Genomic DNA, 16,684 nt, shown 5'->3' with positions numbered 1-16,684 from the left:
TTTGCAACCTGGAAAAAACGTATATAAATAGGCAAATAAATGAATAAATCCACAAAACTCCTGCATACAATTCCTGCATACAAATATATAATTTAATAAATTAAATAAATATAAATAAATTAATGTGCAAATAAATGCATAAATACAACATATGCCTACATTAAAATATATAATTTATTTGATAAATATAAATAATTAAATAGCAACATCTGGTGGTCACACTTTTATGGTTATGGTTTTCTCCACCATATCTAACAAATCAACAAGAGTGGAATCAATCTGGGATCAATACAGTTCTATCAAATTAGATAAATCATCTAAATTAATTGTGCCAATGAGACCACAACTCGTGTAGCCTGGTGAACGGATTCACATGTTGATCGATAATATAAAATATAGCCTATGTGATCACATTTAGACGTGAGTAGGCCTAGTTGAAAAAATATTTTTGGAGTTCTGTTTTTTTTTTCTTTTTTCTTCAATTTAAGTTATAGAGAAGTAGTGTTAAATCCTTTAAATAAATGTATGCCTTCATGCCAGCTGTGAAAAAATGCGTCGAAGCATCAGAGCCCCGGAATCAATCGTCCCATTACGTAAAATACGTAGGCTACGTTACGTTTAAAGTACAAGGTGTTTTAACCATAGACTAGAAACCACGTCATGCCACGCCCTGTGCTCGCCAGGACAGATTTATTTTTTACAGTCAATGGGACAGATCGACATTTCTGCTGTATATTTATTTCAAGTAGCTATAACATTAACCTGGGTCTTCTTTAAACGTCATTCACACCTTCGAGAAAAGTCTACTATATCGAACAGTCAAAACTTGGAGTCTTGTTTTTTGGGGTTTTTTTTTGCTGTTTTTTTTTTGGTGTGTGACTGTTTTGAGTTTAGTTTTCAGGCTTGTCAGTCTGTTTTGCTATAGCTTTAGGACGACAAATTCGGAGAACACAAACATATAGAAATCTCATTGATCATATTATTCAAGTCAGATTCGTCACAGCTCTACAAAAACATTTGGAACGAACATGTTCCTCGTGCTGTTCTTATTGATGTACGGTAAGTTATGAATCTCGATTTCCTTTCGGTTTAGATTTATAGACATTTTTCATAGACAAGGTTTTAAGATGATTTCAAGATTTAATGATGACAGAAGAACTAACAAATCCAACAGAAATAACATACTAAAAAAAATCCTATTCATGATGAGTAAGCTATTTTTTATGCTGAGACGAGATGTATTTAACGTTAGGCCTATTTGAAAAACAACATAAGCATTAATATTAAGCTATTGGTTTAAGAATGTATTTTTTGCAATACATACACACAGTCGACGAAAACAAGTCTTAAATACAGTGTTGATTCTCAAGCCTACATTTATCTTGTTAATGTTTAGCTTGGGTGTAACGTTATATGGTCTTACATTTTTATTATTTTTTCCGTCACAATCTAAAAAGTTAGCCTATCCAATCTATTTGTCATTTCAGCAGATCACACAAATATTTCAATCGAATTCAATTGACTCTGGTTTTGTAGTACCCCTGACAGAAAGTATGTAAATCAGTAAAGACTCAAAACGCGATGCTTTACAATCACAGCTTTATAGAATGAATGAAGCGAGAGCTCCATAACTAGAACACGCACGCACGCACGCACACACGCGACCAATCAGATGCAACCATTTTAACAGCGTTAGTATTTATATTAATTTACTTAACATATTCATTATTTCATATCATTTTAAAGTATTTGACAACATATGAATATTTAATAATTATTCAAACTGATTAGCCTACTACTGAAATGGTCCCATGAATTAAACCTCAGAAAACACTTTACAGTAACTCTTCAGCATATTACAGTTTCAGTAAAACTTGTTCTGTTTGTTTTCCAGGTGTGTCTGGTACAGAGACGGGTGAAACTGAGCCTGTGTCAGTGATGGAGGGAGATTCTGTCACTCTAAACACTAATCTGACTGAACTACTGAACGATGATACTATTCTGTGGCTGTTTGGACCAAAACACTCTCTTATATCTAAAATAACGAGAAAGGGCGACTTGACTTCATTTTCTTTCACCGGTGAGGATGTGGGATTCAGAGGCAGGTTACTAGTGGACGAATACACTGGATCTCTCACCATCAGAAACACCAGAATCACACACTCTGGACAATATAAACTCTCCATCTCTAGAGAAAAGATCACGATAAAGATATTTAATGTTACTGTCAGTGGTGAGTATCTCAAGTCTTTTATTGTAACTTTAGTTTCTCTTCCACCGTTGGGCCTAACCGCTCCATTTGCTTAAGCTAGTTAGCATATGGTTTATGGATACGGAAACAAGTTTCTATAAATAGCGTGTTTAGTAAGCTACAGAGAAACTGTCAGCCAGGCCACAGACAAGTGACCAATCATGAGCAGCGATGTGACGTTCCACCAGCACGATTAGCCAAACATGCAGAGAATTTCAGGCTGAGAACGGTTTGTAAGCGTGCCATGCTGAACCATGCTCAAGTCGAAATGTGAACCGTTAATACCGTTCTTAGAACCGTTCGGCCTGACGATGGAGAAGCAGCTAATGGTCCGGGTTTAGATCAGTGTGTCAATAATTTGGTCATTCTGAACCCTGGATTATTTCACACTATTCATATTTACCCTGGGTTGGGAATTATGGTTATTCAAGTTTCATAATTTTAAACCAAATTTAAATGATTGTGTAAGCATTTATTGAGTGTGATTTTCCAGATTTTGCACCACACAATCAGGTTTTCATGATGGGACTAACTCTTTCAAAATTTGTGATATGTCATGAAACACATTTTTGTTAATGTTCTGCTTGTTTTGCAGACATGGTTGGTGAGACGGAGGCAGTGAAGTCAGTGTCAGTGAAGGAGGGAGAGTCTGTCACTCTAAACACTGATGCTGAAATGCACAAAGATGCTCTGATGCTGTGGAGATTTGGAGATAAAGGCATCATCATAGCTAAAATCGATATTGAAACTAATAAAATCTCATTAAACAATACTGATGAGAAATTCAGAGATCGACTGCAGCTGAATCAGAATGGATCTCTGACTATCAGAAACACCAGAACCACAGACTCTGGATTTTATGAACTACAGATTAGAGGCAGTGAGAGCTCACGGCGATTCCTTCTTTCTGTCACTGGTGAGTCACTCTGAGTAACTGAAAGAGTGTGAGTGAGTGAAAGAGTGAGTAACTTTCAGTGTAATGGCATATGGCAGGGTTCCTCAAATCCGGTCCTGGAGGGCCACTGCCCTGCAGAGTTTAGCTCGAACCCTGTCAAAATCACCTACCTGTGATTTTCTAGCGATCCTGAAGACTTTGATAAGTTTGCTCAGGTGATTTTGATCAGGGCTAAACTCTGCATTGGCACTGGCCCTCCAGGGCAAGATTTGAGGAACCCTGGCATACAGTATTATTAGCATATATTTGAAGTCATTTAAGATCATCACATTGACTGACACTTTCACTGTCTCTCTTTATAACCAAAGACACAGGTCTTCCTTGGGGTGCTATAGTTGGAATTGTTTTTGGTGTTTTAGTTCCTGTTCTGCTGCTTGTGGCTGTGATTTACCATATAATCTCTAAATTAAAAAGGCAAACTGGTAAGTATTACAACATTTAAAAGAGAATTTCCATTTCCTCCATAATACTGCTAAAACTTTTGTTATATTGTTTACACATTACATTATAGTCGTTATTTTGAGCGACTCATCTTTCCATTTCTTTTAAAATCAAACCACTCATGGGGGAAAAGAAGCTCCAGCCCAGCGCTAACAAACCATAATGAATTGAATCTTCACAATAGATAATGCGTTACAATGAACTCTGTTAGAGAGCTATATATGACAATTTATCTCTTCAGTAAAATACCTTACTGACCTGTTAGTAATAAAAAAAGCATCATCTCTGCATTGCTTTTACAGCATTTCAAACCCCTCAGTTCTGGTCATCTCCGTAAAGCCAAGCCGATGTTGATTCTTGTTTTATTACGAGCTCTGTCAAGTTCTCTTTTTGCCAACCGTCTCGCTCTACATTATCCCGCCTATTACATGGCTACCCACCAAATAAATCAATAATATTGATTTAAAAAGGAGTTTATTGATTTAAAAACTCTCATTTGTTCGCCGTATGTTTAAAATGGGTGATTCCCCTGAGGCTGGAGATATAGAAGCTCCATGACAAACTTTCACGCTCGTTTTGACAATTTACCTGTGACCATGGCCGTAGCCAGCTATGAGGTCACCGAGGTCCGGACCTCGGTCATTTTTTTATATTCAAAAATAAAATTTCAAGCTCTCTGAATGATTAATTAGCCGTTTAAACCGCGTCATATGTGTGTTTGCAATTTATGTCGCTGCGAGAAGGTAGATCAGTGAACGGGGCTTGAGAGCGTGTTGTGAGCATAGACTGTAAAAAATGCGGCAGAGCGCTTTATGTCACTTTATTATAATTTATAAATAAAGCGCAAAAGAAACTACAAGCATGATGCAACAGCATCGTAGTTGATGTCAATTTGAAAGTCATGAAATGACCAAAAAGTGCCAATAAACTTTTTTTTCTTTTACATTTCCGATAATGGCGCGTATAATTTGCACTAAGTGCCTGTCTTTTTAGCAAAAAAGGCACCCACAACTAAATAGCTACAGTTGCACGGGTCGTTGGGCGTGCGTGAGGTGCTTGAAACTCAGTAGCTTTTGACGCGTTCGACTCGAGTTCGAATCCGCCTTTTGCCGAACTCGCTCTTCTCCCTCTTCTCCCTTTTCCCAATACACATGAGATGTAAAATGTATAGCCTAACATAAAGGTCTCTAGCGTTATATTTTGCCAACGAACTAATATCGAAACCGTGATATGGTTTTGTGCTTTATAAAACAGCACAAGACTTTAAGTATCCTATATAGGCATTATGTTTGTGCTGCGTGATTTAAAGAAAAGTGCGCACTTTGCTCACGCGATCAAAGGGTTTATTTCTTGCAAGTGAAGACATTAGGACAAAAGTATTGTAATTTTCCTATAGTGTAATGTAAAATATACTTTTGAAATATTCATTTTCATTTATTAGGCTATATGGATTTTATGTCATAGGAATAATTATAGAAATCATTATTATATTATTATACTAATTGTTTGGCATACTAAAACACCAGTTATAATGTAATGTAGACTGAAACTCCATATCATAACTAAAAAATATGTTTGAGCCCCCTTTAATGTCCAGGTACAAGTCAATGTTTTTTATTTGTGCACAGTTCATGGGTTGAAGCCCGTTGAAGCTCTTAATTTTGAGCTCTCAAAGACCACCAGATTGATGCATTTAACCTTAAAATGTACAAAATTTTCTTGCGGGGGAGCATGCCCCCGAACCCCCCTAGAGGGACAGAGGTTTACCCAACATAGTTTTACAAAATCCTATATGGGAAAGATCTATCATTTATGAACTTTACTCCAGCATAGTACAACAAAGTTCCTTTTAAGTCAGTAAACTAAAACTCTTAATGCAAAATTAAAATGTCCTTGGACAAACTATACATTAGGCCTGCCTAAGGGGGGGCCTACAAGACATTGATTGTGCCCAGGGGCCTCTGAATTCTTAATCCGGCCCTGCACCTCACCTCGGACCTCACTAATTTTCAAACCCTGGTTACGGCCTTGCCTGTGACACCCCCACTCGACTCAAAGTACCCTAAAAAATATTCTAAAATGTATTTGAAATACATTTATTTTATGAATACATTGAACATATTTATGTACTTGATATAAATACACTGCAATTGCACTTTTGTTAAATTGGAACAACTCATTTTGTACTTAATGTACTTAAGTTATCCAGAAATAGTGCTGAGATCCAACTAAAGATATACTTAAGTATATTTGATTGTGATACAGTGGAACTATTGCAAGTAAACTTTAGGTACACTTTAAATATCTTGCATTTAAAAAATGATATTATGCAGAGGTCATACTGTCTTTACCAAGAGTGATATTAAAACACAATTTAGGCTTAATAATAAGAAATGCGCATTGTGGAATAAAGGTATAGGTTTTCTTCACTAGAGTAGTCAGAGTAACTTCTCCAACAATCTCCAACTTTTCGCTAGTGTTACAACCCTTTCCAACTACTATTTCACTCAAAAATGGAACTTCTCCCATCATTTACTTAAGTCATGTTGTTTCAAACATGCTGTTGTTTATGTCACTCTTTTCCATTCAACATTTCATAGTGACCTCAATGTTTAAGCTCTAAAAAGGAAAATAACCAAAAATGCTCTATTGTGTTGTCTAAACAATTCATGCTATATATTCCAAGTCGTCTAACGTCAGATGATAACTTTGTGTAACGGACACTGTTATTCACTGATAATCTTCCAGTTTTCCAATGTTCTGCCAAAATTATTGAAGTGCTGCAGTAGGTTTGAGCAATGAACAACTGTGAGTGTGCAGAACAGAGAATGAGATTTGAGATGTGTGGCATTATCAGTATTTTTTCAGTCTGTTCCTCACTCAGACGACTTGGAATATAGTAGAGTCATATGGACTTTATGGTGTGGTTGGTATGAATGTATAATTGAGATGTTCCCCTGCAGACTCATGAACACATTTCTGTTCTGTTTCTGTGTAGCTGACGAAGCAGAGACCGTGACAGAGGTAGAATCTTTTACTGAAATACAGTGGGACTATAAACCTGAAGACAATCTCTTTGCTGAAATCAATAGAGGGAACATCAGGACAGTGGCAGGTGCTGCACTAAAAAAAATGATATGTTGGCTTTAATTAACTTTATGTCAACAGGTCACACATAACTCTGTTACGTTAAACAAACATCATTTGTTCATGTTACTTCAACATCATGGAATTAAGTCATTTTAAGCAAAATGTTTAGTTTGTGAAACTATTTATTTTAATAAATCTTTAAATCATTCCATGGCCTAAACGTTTAAATACTACAGCACATTCTGCTTTATGATTTGTAAATTCATCTTTTGCTCTGCTATCTGACTGCTTTATGTTCATTATATCTTTATTCTTAACTTAAACTTAAATTAACCATAAAAATCTAAAAATATAACTTTGCTCTGGTAAAAAGCTTAATATAGGCTAATTATCATACATTTACTATAACAACATTCCTATGAGAGCTGTTGTTAATCTAAAAAAAAAAAAAGCAAATTCTATGGAAGCCACAAAAATGTGTTTTGCGGGAGTGATACAAGTTTTTATGCACAATTGCATTTTCAGTTGAAGCCTTGTCACATAAATTATATTAAGTGTGTATACAAACAGTGTGTCTTCTCATTGAACAATAAAAAATATTGTAGTGTTGTAAAAATGAATGTGTTTTTTTTCAGTTGTACAGTACACATATTTAACACAATTAATGTAGCATCCGTATTTTCCAATATTTTTTAAAGCCTAATACATTTGAAAATGTATAGCTTTCAGTTATACTGTGATGTTGAATGGCTATAGTAATTTCATAGAGACATCAGTAGCAGTATTGGTATCGGTGATACTGGCCTTTATTCATAAAAAGAGGCCATTAAACAAATCATTAAAATATATGGTATAGGCTTCTGTCTTTGTTGTTTCTACATGAATATTATCACTATATATATATATATATATATATATATATATATATATATATATATATATATATATATATATATATATATATATATATAAGGAATAATGTAGAACGAGGCGGTTGTTATAGCAAATACAACCCCGACAGGCTGATCGGGACTTGTATCAGCCTGAAGGGGTTGTATTCGCTATAACAGCTGCCTCGCTCTACATTATCCCACATTATGACACAAAATATTGATTTAAAAAAGAGTTTATTGATTTAAAAACGATTGTATTACTTCCGCTAAAGAAAATAGTTGTTTCCGACTCTACGGTTAGAATCCTGCGTCCATAGCAACGCTGTTTTTCATGGCAACGGTGTGTTATACTTAGCAGCGGTAATAGATATATACAAAGAACAAAATGTGCGATTTTAATTTGTTAAAAAAAATATTGATTGACAGCACTAAAGTATAGACAATTTTGCATATATCTCATAAGAAAAAAAAATAGTAAAATAGATGGTTCTGCTCATGACTATTTAGTTTTCTTGCACCCTTATGGGATTAAAAAAATGAAAATGAGGTTCATGTTCAGGAACATGCCAAAATAGTAAAAAAAATATATATATAATCTAAATGTATTATTTCAAATGTATTCAAAATGAATTCAAACATTTGTTTTTCTATCTCTCTCTGTTTCTGTGTGCTGCTGTGACGTGAAGTGAGTTCAGTGTCAGTGAAGGAGGGAGATCCTGCCCATCTCCCGACTACTGCTAAGATACAGCCAGGGGATCTGATACTGTGGATGTTTGGAGCTGGCGGTTTGAACCGTCTTCTACTATATAAAGCTGATCCAAAAATAACTGATATTAATGAGAGATTTAGAGGCAGACTGAAGCTGGACAAAACGACTGGAGCTCTGATCATCAGAAACACCAGAACTACAGACTCTGGATGTTATATTCTACAGATCATCAACAAAGAACAGATCACATTCAACAGATTAAATGTGACGGTCACTGGTGAGTAGAACAACATTTATTAAAAAACAGTCCTCAGCGGTTTTCCAACAGTGCTTTCCCGTTCCAGATTATGTGAGCAGTGCGAATCACTAGTTAGGCCTAAAAAAAAAATTTGTTTGGTTCCGGTTTCCGACCGACCCTGTCAATTTATGTGCGACCCAAATTTATTTTATGAGACTGGGGAAGAACGGTCTTTCACACATCGTTAATTAAATTACAGTTTCCTTTAAATGCTGTTTTACACTTAAGTAATCCGTTAAAAACCATTAAGTATTGCATCAAAACCCTTTAACTGTCAATTCCTAAAGTGAGCTATAACTTAAGGTTTGGAAATCGTAACATTAAGAGAAACACGGGGGGGAGTCAACAACATATCGCGGAACAGAGAGGGCACCGACAACATGCTGACAGAGTGACAGACAGGACATAGTTAACATTACCAGCTTACTTTTAATATGAAACAAAGTCTCATTTGGTTATTTCACCTTTCAAATGTGGTCATTTTTTAAAGAAATGTAAACAATAAATACCGTTTTGAGGCTCTTGAATGTGTCGAACAGATCGCTGTAAGTTAGATCATCAGTTAAAACTAACTGATCGTCTCTTGCTTCTAGTTAATTTATAGCATCAAAATCAAATAAACCACATAAATGAACATAACAAAGAATGTTGTTTGACTACAAAAAGATGTCTGCACACTCCGTTTTTCAAGTTCAAATCCTCCATGTTAATCTACTATGAGATCGCCTGTCAAACTCCCGCGAAGGCTTTTTGTGTGTGCGTGTGTGTGTGCGTTTTGCGTGTCTATGGCAACAACAGACTTTAAACGGGAATACAGAATCACTGTCGTAAAAGTTTGATTCGCCCGCGTAAATTAGTAATATCAAATACAGTAGCGTAACTTTAGCCTAGTCCATATCAACATATTATTCTTTCTTTTGCAATGATGGACATGTGTAACGTGATAATTATTTGCCCATGCAACACTAGCATGTCAACCAAAATTGTAAAATTGGGTTTAAAAACATTTGAAACCGTGCTTCAAGAAGTCAAAAAATGCTCTTGTAGATTCGTATCAGCTGCCGGCAAAGTCGACTGAGCTGAGAAATGGACAGACCTAGCAAGCGATGTGGTGTGTCGACACCAACTCACCAGCTTGGTTCGGTTGTCAGTGGTGTGACGTCCTTATTTCAGTTCAGGTATTTAGTGAGCAGAGTCAATGGCTGCCATAAGTTTCCTTAAGTTCAACGGTTTGAATTGTTACATTTTATTTTGAAGATTTTCTGAGAAGATTTGTATTGAGGTTAATACTATTAAAGATATTAGATGAAACATTGCTTGAGATGTCTGGTTTTTAGTAGAAAAAAGTACCGGTACACACATTTAAAATCAGCGCGCGTGTGTGTGCATGTAAAACTGCCACTGGAGGAAAATAAATAAATAAAAAAAATAAAAAAAAATCCCTACCGACCCATGACCTCAACTGACAACCAACCGGAACCAAACTTTTTTTTTTTTTAGGCCTTACCGTAAAACTTCAAATAATAGCCCGGGCTTTTAGTTTCCTAAATCATCGAACTGCACTGGCTTGTATCTGAGACAGGCCTTTAATTTAGTGTTGAGACTTCACCCTGTGCTGCAATATACATTTAGTTTTACATTAATTTACAAAAATCAGCTGTTTGAATGAAAATGGCTGATGTTATTGGATTTTCAGGTGATTCTCAATTCATTCAGTTAAAGGTGAACTAACTGAACAGCTTCAGAGTCATTGGAATGGTTATATTACTTATTTCGGGTTGAATGGTGGTTGTCTCTCACCCCCCTATTGCCTGTGAGTGGAAAAACCACCCTTGCAACTTTGAGCCGGCGGGCCGCCGGCCGCAGCGTCAGGAAGTATCGCGTGATATCAGGTCTTGCGATGTAACGAATTGCTTTACGGTAAAAAAATCTGCTAAGATTCTGTCATTATTGCGCTCCCTCACGCTGTTCGAACCCGAATGAAGAAGACGTTTTAAAGAATGTCCCATCTACTTTGATGTCGTTGATCTACTAGCCTCTGGTATCTGAGAGTCGCCAACAAGTTTTTCGACAGTGTTGTCAAATATCTATTCCGAAGCTGTAGGGGGAGCTCTAGAGAGAAACCTGCGAGCAAAAAGCGAAAATACAGCGAAGAAATTCCCGAAACTGTATAGCCCTGCTTTAACCAGGGGGGTAATCCAGCACCCGGAAAGCGTACCATCCCCGGGAGCCGCCATTGGCTAACGAGCCAGCACCTGCTGTTAGCATTCCATTGACTCCCATTCATTTTGGCGTCACTTTGACAGCGAATAACTTTACATCTGAGGCGTTTAAAGACTCCATTTGTCCATTGATTATTTCTAAAGAAACACGACAATGTATAAAAGGCTCCATTACCTTGTATCTTACGTTATGGCCCCGTAGAAGCAGTTTTTGTAAAAATAGGCTAACGATTGCGTCATAACCACGCGACTCTCTGGAAATTACCGTAGAGACAGGAGGAGAAGCTCGCAGTCAATCGGGGGGACGTGGAGGCATGAAGTCCGATAAAGTCAAGGGAGAAGCCCATAGAGAGTCATAAAGTTGCTCCTGCTCCTAGCTCATGGACAGCTCCTCACGCTCTCCGTCTCTGCAAGATTCGGAAGGGAATGATTCAGATTTCTCTTGGCACAGCTACTAGAAGAATTACAACTGTCAGACAGGTTGCTCACGTCACATCTACGTCATCAAGCTCAGTTTGAGCCTGCGCAGTACGCTCAGCTATCTGGAAGTGAGTGCTTCTAATTTGCTTCACTTTTCTCCGTTGAAGTCTATGGGGTCGCTGTGTCCATTTCTTTTACTGTCTATGGCTTTAACGGACGCTCTGAGATCAAGTGAATTCAGACTGCAGACTAAGCAACGATTGTATTTAATTGTATAGTACAATCATAACATAGTACAGACATGATCTTAATTCCATAATGTCCTTAAACATAACAATATTGCTGGCCATAAACTGACAAAGTGCGCGTCCGGTGTGCGATACCTCGAGTTGTCATAGATGCGACGCGCACTAACTCTTTCTGCTTGCCTTGCTTGCGCTAACAGCTCCAGCCCAGATGCACAGGGCTCTCTTGCGTGCGCAATCTGCACCATAGAACTGGCTTAAACAGACGATCTGATGGGTTTTAGAAGATTAAATACAACCCGAAACAAAAAAAACAGAACCAGGCCTCTATTTGAGACCGGCCTTTATTTATCCAAACCTGTATTCACACCAGGCGTGTAAAAGAGACAGGTGTCTATTTGGGACTCGGCTGTTATTTGAAGTTTTACGGTAGTTAGTGCGGTTCATTTGAATGAGTGTGAACGCTGCCATCCGAACCAAACAAGCAGATCGAGACCACTAAAAAGATGGGTCTCGTCCGCTTCCAAACTAACTCTGGTGCGGTTTGAATGAAATATGAACGCAACATGGACCAGTGGCATGTAAACGAACCAAAAACCGGACATGATGTGACCCTAAAAAGGACCGAATGTTTTGCATACCTGTTTTTTTTCCGTCATAGTCTAGAGGAAGCTAATATTGCCCATCACAGTTCAGGACAGGCATTATTCATATTGTAAAAATATTAGCTATATTTGTTTTTGTTCAGTGTACATGTTGAGAAACTCTTGAGATTGTGTAGCTTTGACATCATCCATATCTAGATGTAAATGCAGCAAAATCATTTCTTTCTCTTATTTTATTTTCTGTGATTGTCTCTTTATTTTCTGTCAGATTCCTCAGGAGACCGAGTGAATGAACCAATGGCTGAAAGGTCGCCTCTGTTGAATGGAGATTTTCCTGATGGAGAGAATGATCAGCAAGATTATCCTGATGGAGAGAATGATCAGCAAGATTATCCTGATGGAGAGAATGATCAGCGAGATTATCCTGATGGAGAGAATAAGCAGCAGAATGAGCAGCAGAGTTCAGTATGATGCGATAAGACACGCCCAACACCAGTGTCAATCACTGTGACATCATCAACAATCGAGCTCAACAAAATATTTCTGCTTTTATGAAAGGGAGAAATGAACCTGTGTGCTGAGCACATGACTAACAGCAGGTTACAGAAGACACGTGTTGAGGCGAGATACTGACACTTCTAGGGTGACCAGATGAGATTGGCTGAAAGTTGGGACGGTTTTCGGAGTGGGAGGGCGGGCTGAGCAGCCGGCTGCAGGACGACTCAACCTCCACGGACAGTTTTTAATGTTTTATCAGACAATAACTACTCAAGATTTTGCTTTAGTATAATCATCGGGACAATTAGGGCCAGATTTGGGATTCGGGACAACAGCAGCTTAAGATTTCGGGACTGTCCCGAATTTTTCGAGACGTTTGGTCACCCTACACTAATCTCACTGCTGAAGAACTACTGAGAACTGATGAAGCACGAGCACATGTGCTGAAGAGTAATGTGTTTTTCCTGAGGTTTAATTCATGGGACCTTTTCAGTTCATACAAAGAGTAATCAGTTTTAATAATTATTAAATATTCATATGTTGTCAAATACTTTACAATTAATTAATATGTTTAGTATATAATCAATATGCATTAATTAATATCTTTAGTAAATTCATGTGATGTTAAAAATCTTAATGTTAACGCTGTTAAAATGGGTGCATCTGATTGGTCGCATGTGCGTGTGTGTTCTTGTTATCAGAGAGCTCTCGCGATTCGCTAATAGTTCTCAGTAAAGCCAGAGCTCGTCTACGGAGAGCTTGGCCACTCCCTATTAAGTCCTATTGTACCGAATTTTGATTGTAGTTCCACCAGAGTTCCACTGGGGGCGATCGGCCATGAGTGCAAAATAAATGGGAGTCTATGGGGCTAGACGGCTAAATTTGTCTCTTTCACCCGATTGCCGTTGAGAAATCAACGTGGATTATAGGTCGAAAGTTGAATGAACGAGTACTTATGTCCTTTCGATTTCTTACAGGTTGAGTTGTTGTTGCCCATAACACGCTAGCATTCTGCTAATGAACGCTGATTGGTCAGTGAAGGACTGATTAAGAGATACCGCTTGATGGCATTGTGTGTGTGTGTGTGTTTTCTGCGTGGTCTTTTAAAACAACAAAACAAAAACTCTTCTAGCACGTGTATTTACCTGTGTCAGCTGTGTTGTCGATGCCTCGAGAGAAAAGAAAGAGCAGAGCGCGAAAGCACCAAAGTGACTGAAGGATTGCCGTAAAGCAGTATCTCTGGTCGTACGATGTGTATGACGTCATTGACACTTTAAAAGACTTTTTAAAGCAAATAAGTGACTAAAAAATCTAACACCCAGCAATGTGTAATTTCTTTGCATCTCCTTTCAAATACAACATTCACATCCACATCCAACAATTCTAGCACATGTCCCAGTATGATTTAATGCCTAACAAACAGTTAAAGATTTTTTTTTAAGAAAAAAAAAGCTAACTGAAGGAAACCATATTAAGCCAAATTATTACCCCCCTCATTGAAGTCAGTACCTGATTGCCTAATCCTAACCCCTCCCCCACAACTAATCCTAAACCTACCAACACTAGGGGGGGTAATAATCTGGCGGGGTCGAAATTCGACACAACACCGGATCAAGCAAAACAAAATGTTTTTAAATATGTTTTAGTCTTAATATGATGTTCAATAACTGGAATCCAGTCTGAGACGTGTGGAAGAAATTTAATATGTTCTATATGTTTGCATTTTCTTATATTCACAGAATCTTAGAAATATGATGATAATCAGATGAATGTAGTGTTGATATATATTCTTATTAATATATGTATGTCAATTACCTTGTATTTGACCGGACAAAAGTTAATATGACTGAATGTATGACCGAGACACAGAGAGTCTCCATTCAAGGGTGTAATATGAATAAATAAGATAGACAAATCTAAACAATATGTTAGTTATGGCTAAGATGTATCTTGATGTAGCCTCGGGAAAACAACCTTGGGGGAGGAACAACTATAAAGAATGAAGGATATACCCCCCACTCGTTGTCACACTCTGCAGGCACTTTGTAATGACTGTATGACTGCTGACCTTTCCTTGCAAGGGAATAAATAATTGTTAAAGACAATTGATACCTGTTTGTCTCTAATTCAGTGATGTAAAATTGTTTGCCACTACAGACGTCAGTTTAAGGGAAAAAATGTTTCAGAATCAGGAGGTGACATGACTGAAAACATTTCTGAACATTGCTTGAGGACAATGAAAATGTTGATGAATTAATATAAGAAATATTCAAAGAACCAAAGTGGTGATTAATGTTTCCTCATTTTAGTCTCGGGTGAAAAATCATTGTTTCCATATTCATATAAACATGGTCATCTGCGTTAGGAGAGTCATGTACCTGTACACATTTTTTTGTACATTCATTTGGTCCTATTATTATTCACAAAACTGTAACAATATTTAAATATCTGTACATGTTGGTTCTGACTAAACTGTCGTGGCAAATTCACGATCTTTGGTTCAGGTCTTCAATGTCTGATTCAGGTCTGTCGTGGATTTTTCCCTAAACTAATTACCTGGCTCTATCTTTTGGGTCTCGTTCCTGACGTCCCCACTTTATAGATCACCTGTAACTGACTACCTGGCTCTATTTTTTGGGTCTCGTTCCTGACGTCCCCACTTTATAGATCACCTGCTATTCTGACTCGTTTTCCCTAAACTAGTTTTCTTAAACTAACTTCCTACCTAAACTAGCTTCCTGCGCAGGAATAAATTGACAAACAGACCTGCAATTGTCCTTTAAATGCTTTAATCACGGCCAGGAGATCTTCCCGAGCAGTTCTCAGGGAATCTCTCCCAAGAAGCAAGGCCGGAGGATCTCAGACAAATTCCATTGAGAATCCCACCGAAAAACACATATACAACAGTTTTTATAGTATAGAGGTATGGCAAAATTTCAGGCTGCATTACATAATTTCTCCACTATTTGATTGGTTCTTCATATGCAAACCCCTCTGTTACTAGGTAAAGCAAACTCTGATCTTGTGATTACTTATCACAATGTTTTAATGATGACTTAATTTGTTCTAACAGACTTGTCTAGTTTCACTTCCCATAACTATGTTATTTTTACCCATAGACACATAGCCTACTCAAAGTCACAAGTTTTCCCCAAAGAGTTTGGACACATTAAAAGTATATGAATGTTATTCCTGCAAGAAAAACAAATGTTAGTTGATTAATTAAAGTTGATTAATTAAAATTCATTCAAAGGTCTCAAAAGAAATCTTTCAGAGTCGAAGTTTCAGGTCTCAGAAGAATGAACTTTATTGAGCAGTTCAACAAAGTGAGATGCCAGCTGTTCATCTGATCTTACAATGGTCTGTACCCAAGTCTTATATCTTTTTCTTATCGCTTGGTGTCCAATTAGCGTTCATATAGTTATCTTTTCCTTTTTGCTCCTCCTCTAGAAACACCTGCATCAATGTTTTATTTTTATTGGTGGCAAGTCCTTGCGCATGTGCTTCATATATGGTTTTTAGGTACTTTTCCTGTCTTGTCTTCTCACAACCTTTGACCTAATTTTCGTCTTCACAGGTTCTGACCTGTTTTCTCTGTCTTCCCATACTCTCAGGCCTAGTTCTCCAACATTACAGCATTTATTTGGACCCATGTATGAGACAGATGAAATTCTCCAATAAAACAGTATCTGTGTCTATTTTTATTTTTACATTTTATGAAGCTTCTTGTTTTATGTTTATGTGTGTACTGGAAGCTTCAGTACCAAGGTAACACTAGCAAAAAAGATCTTTCTGATTTTCAATCAAAATACATGAATAATTTACACATGAAAACTTCTTCAATTTAGTAAGATTTATTGTGCCTCCAGATAGTGTAGTTATCTACAAGTACGCCATGCTAACCAGAAGAGAAGAGAGAAAACAATACACACATGAACCACTGAAAATACATATACTTTGAAAATCTTCAAAATGTACAAAAGTATTATGAATATCCTTGTATTTTAAAAACTCACTATCACTGGGACGAGACCATTTCATGAATCAATCACTTTCA

At 37.2% G+C, this 16,684-nt stretch overlaps 2 protein-coding genes across 5 annotated transcripts in view; one reads left to right on the top strand and one right to left on the bottom strand.

Annotated features, from left to right (window-relative positions):
• LOC308702108 (uncharacterized protein) overlaps positions 1 to 16,684 on the bottom strand; it is a 30,149-nt gene that overhangs the window by 3,052 nt on the left and 10,413 nt on the right. For 2 of the 4 annotated variants that reach the window (XM_081384766.1, XM_081384768.1), the window contains exon 1: positions 9,147 to 9,395. The exons of the other annotated variants lie outside the window; for them this stretch is intronic. The gene's annotated coding sequence lies outside the window, so the exon portion shown is untranslated. Of the gene's footprint in view, positions 1 to 9,146; positions 9,396 to 16,684 lie in introns of those variants that run through there. 4 annotated transcript variants of the gene reach the window in all.
• LOC308702107 (uncharacterized protein) lies at positions 623 to 14,724 on the top strand. The gene is made up of 7 exons (XM_081384763.1): positions 623 to 1,059; positions 1,895 to 2,233; positions 2,847 to 3,167; positions 3,566 to 3,628; positions 6,646 to 6,762; positions 8,317 to 8,616; positions 12,398 to 14,724. The coding sequence occupies exons 1-7, from the start codon at positions 1,029 to 1,031 to the stop codon at positions 12,598 to 12,600; spliced, it is 1,374 nt and encodes a 457-aa protein (XP_081240889.1). The 5' UTR covers positions 623 to 1,028; the 3' UTR covers positions 12,601 to 14,724.

Source organism: Scardinius erythrophthalmus, assembly GCF_964197995.2.
Source record: "Scardinius erythrophthalmus genome assembly, chromosome: 14".
NCBI classification, from domain to species: domain Eukaryota; kingdom Metazoa; phylum Chordata; class Actinopteri; order Cypriniformes; family Leuciscidae; genus Scardinius; species Scardinius erythrophthalmus.
This window is presented reverse-complemented; position numbering and strand designations above follow the sequence as displayed.

Coding starts and splice junctions, on each gene's coding strand:
- LOC308702107 (XM_081384763.1), top strand. CDS start 1,029: ATGTTCCTCGTGCTGTTCTTATTGATGTACG. Junction 3,629..6,645: donor TAAATTAAAAAGGCAAACTG/GTAAGTATTACA, acceptor GTTTCTGTGTAG/CTGACGAAGCAGAGACCGTG. Junction 8,617..12,397: donor ATTAAATGTGACGGTCACTG/GTGAGTAGAACA, acceptor ATTTTCTGTCAG/ATTCCTCAGGAGACCGAGTG.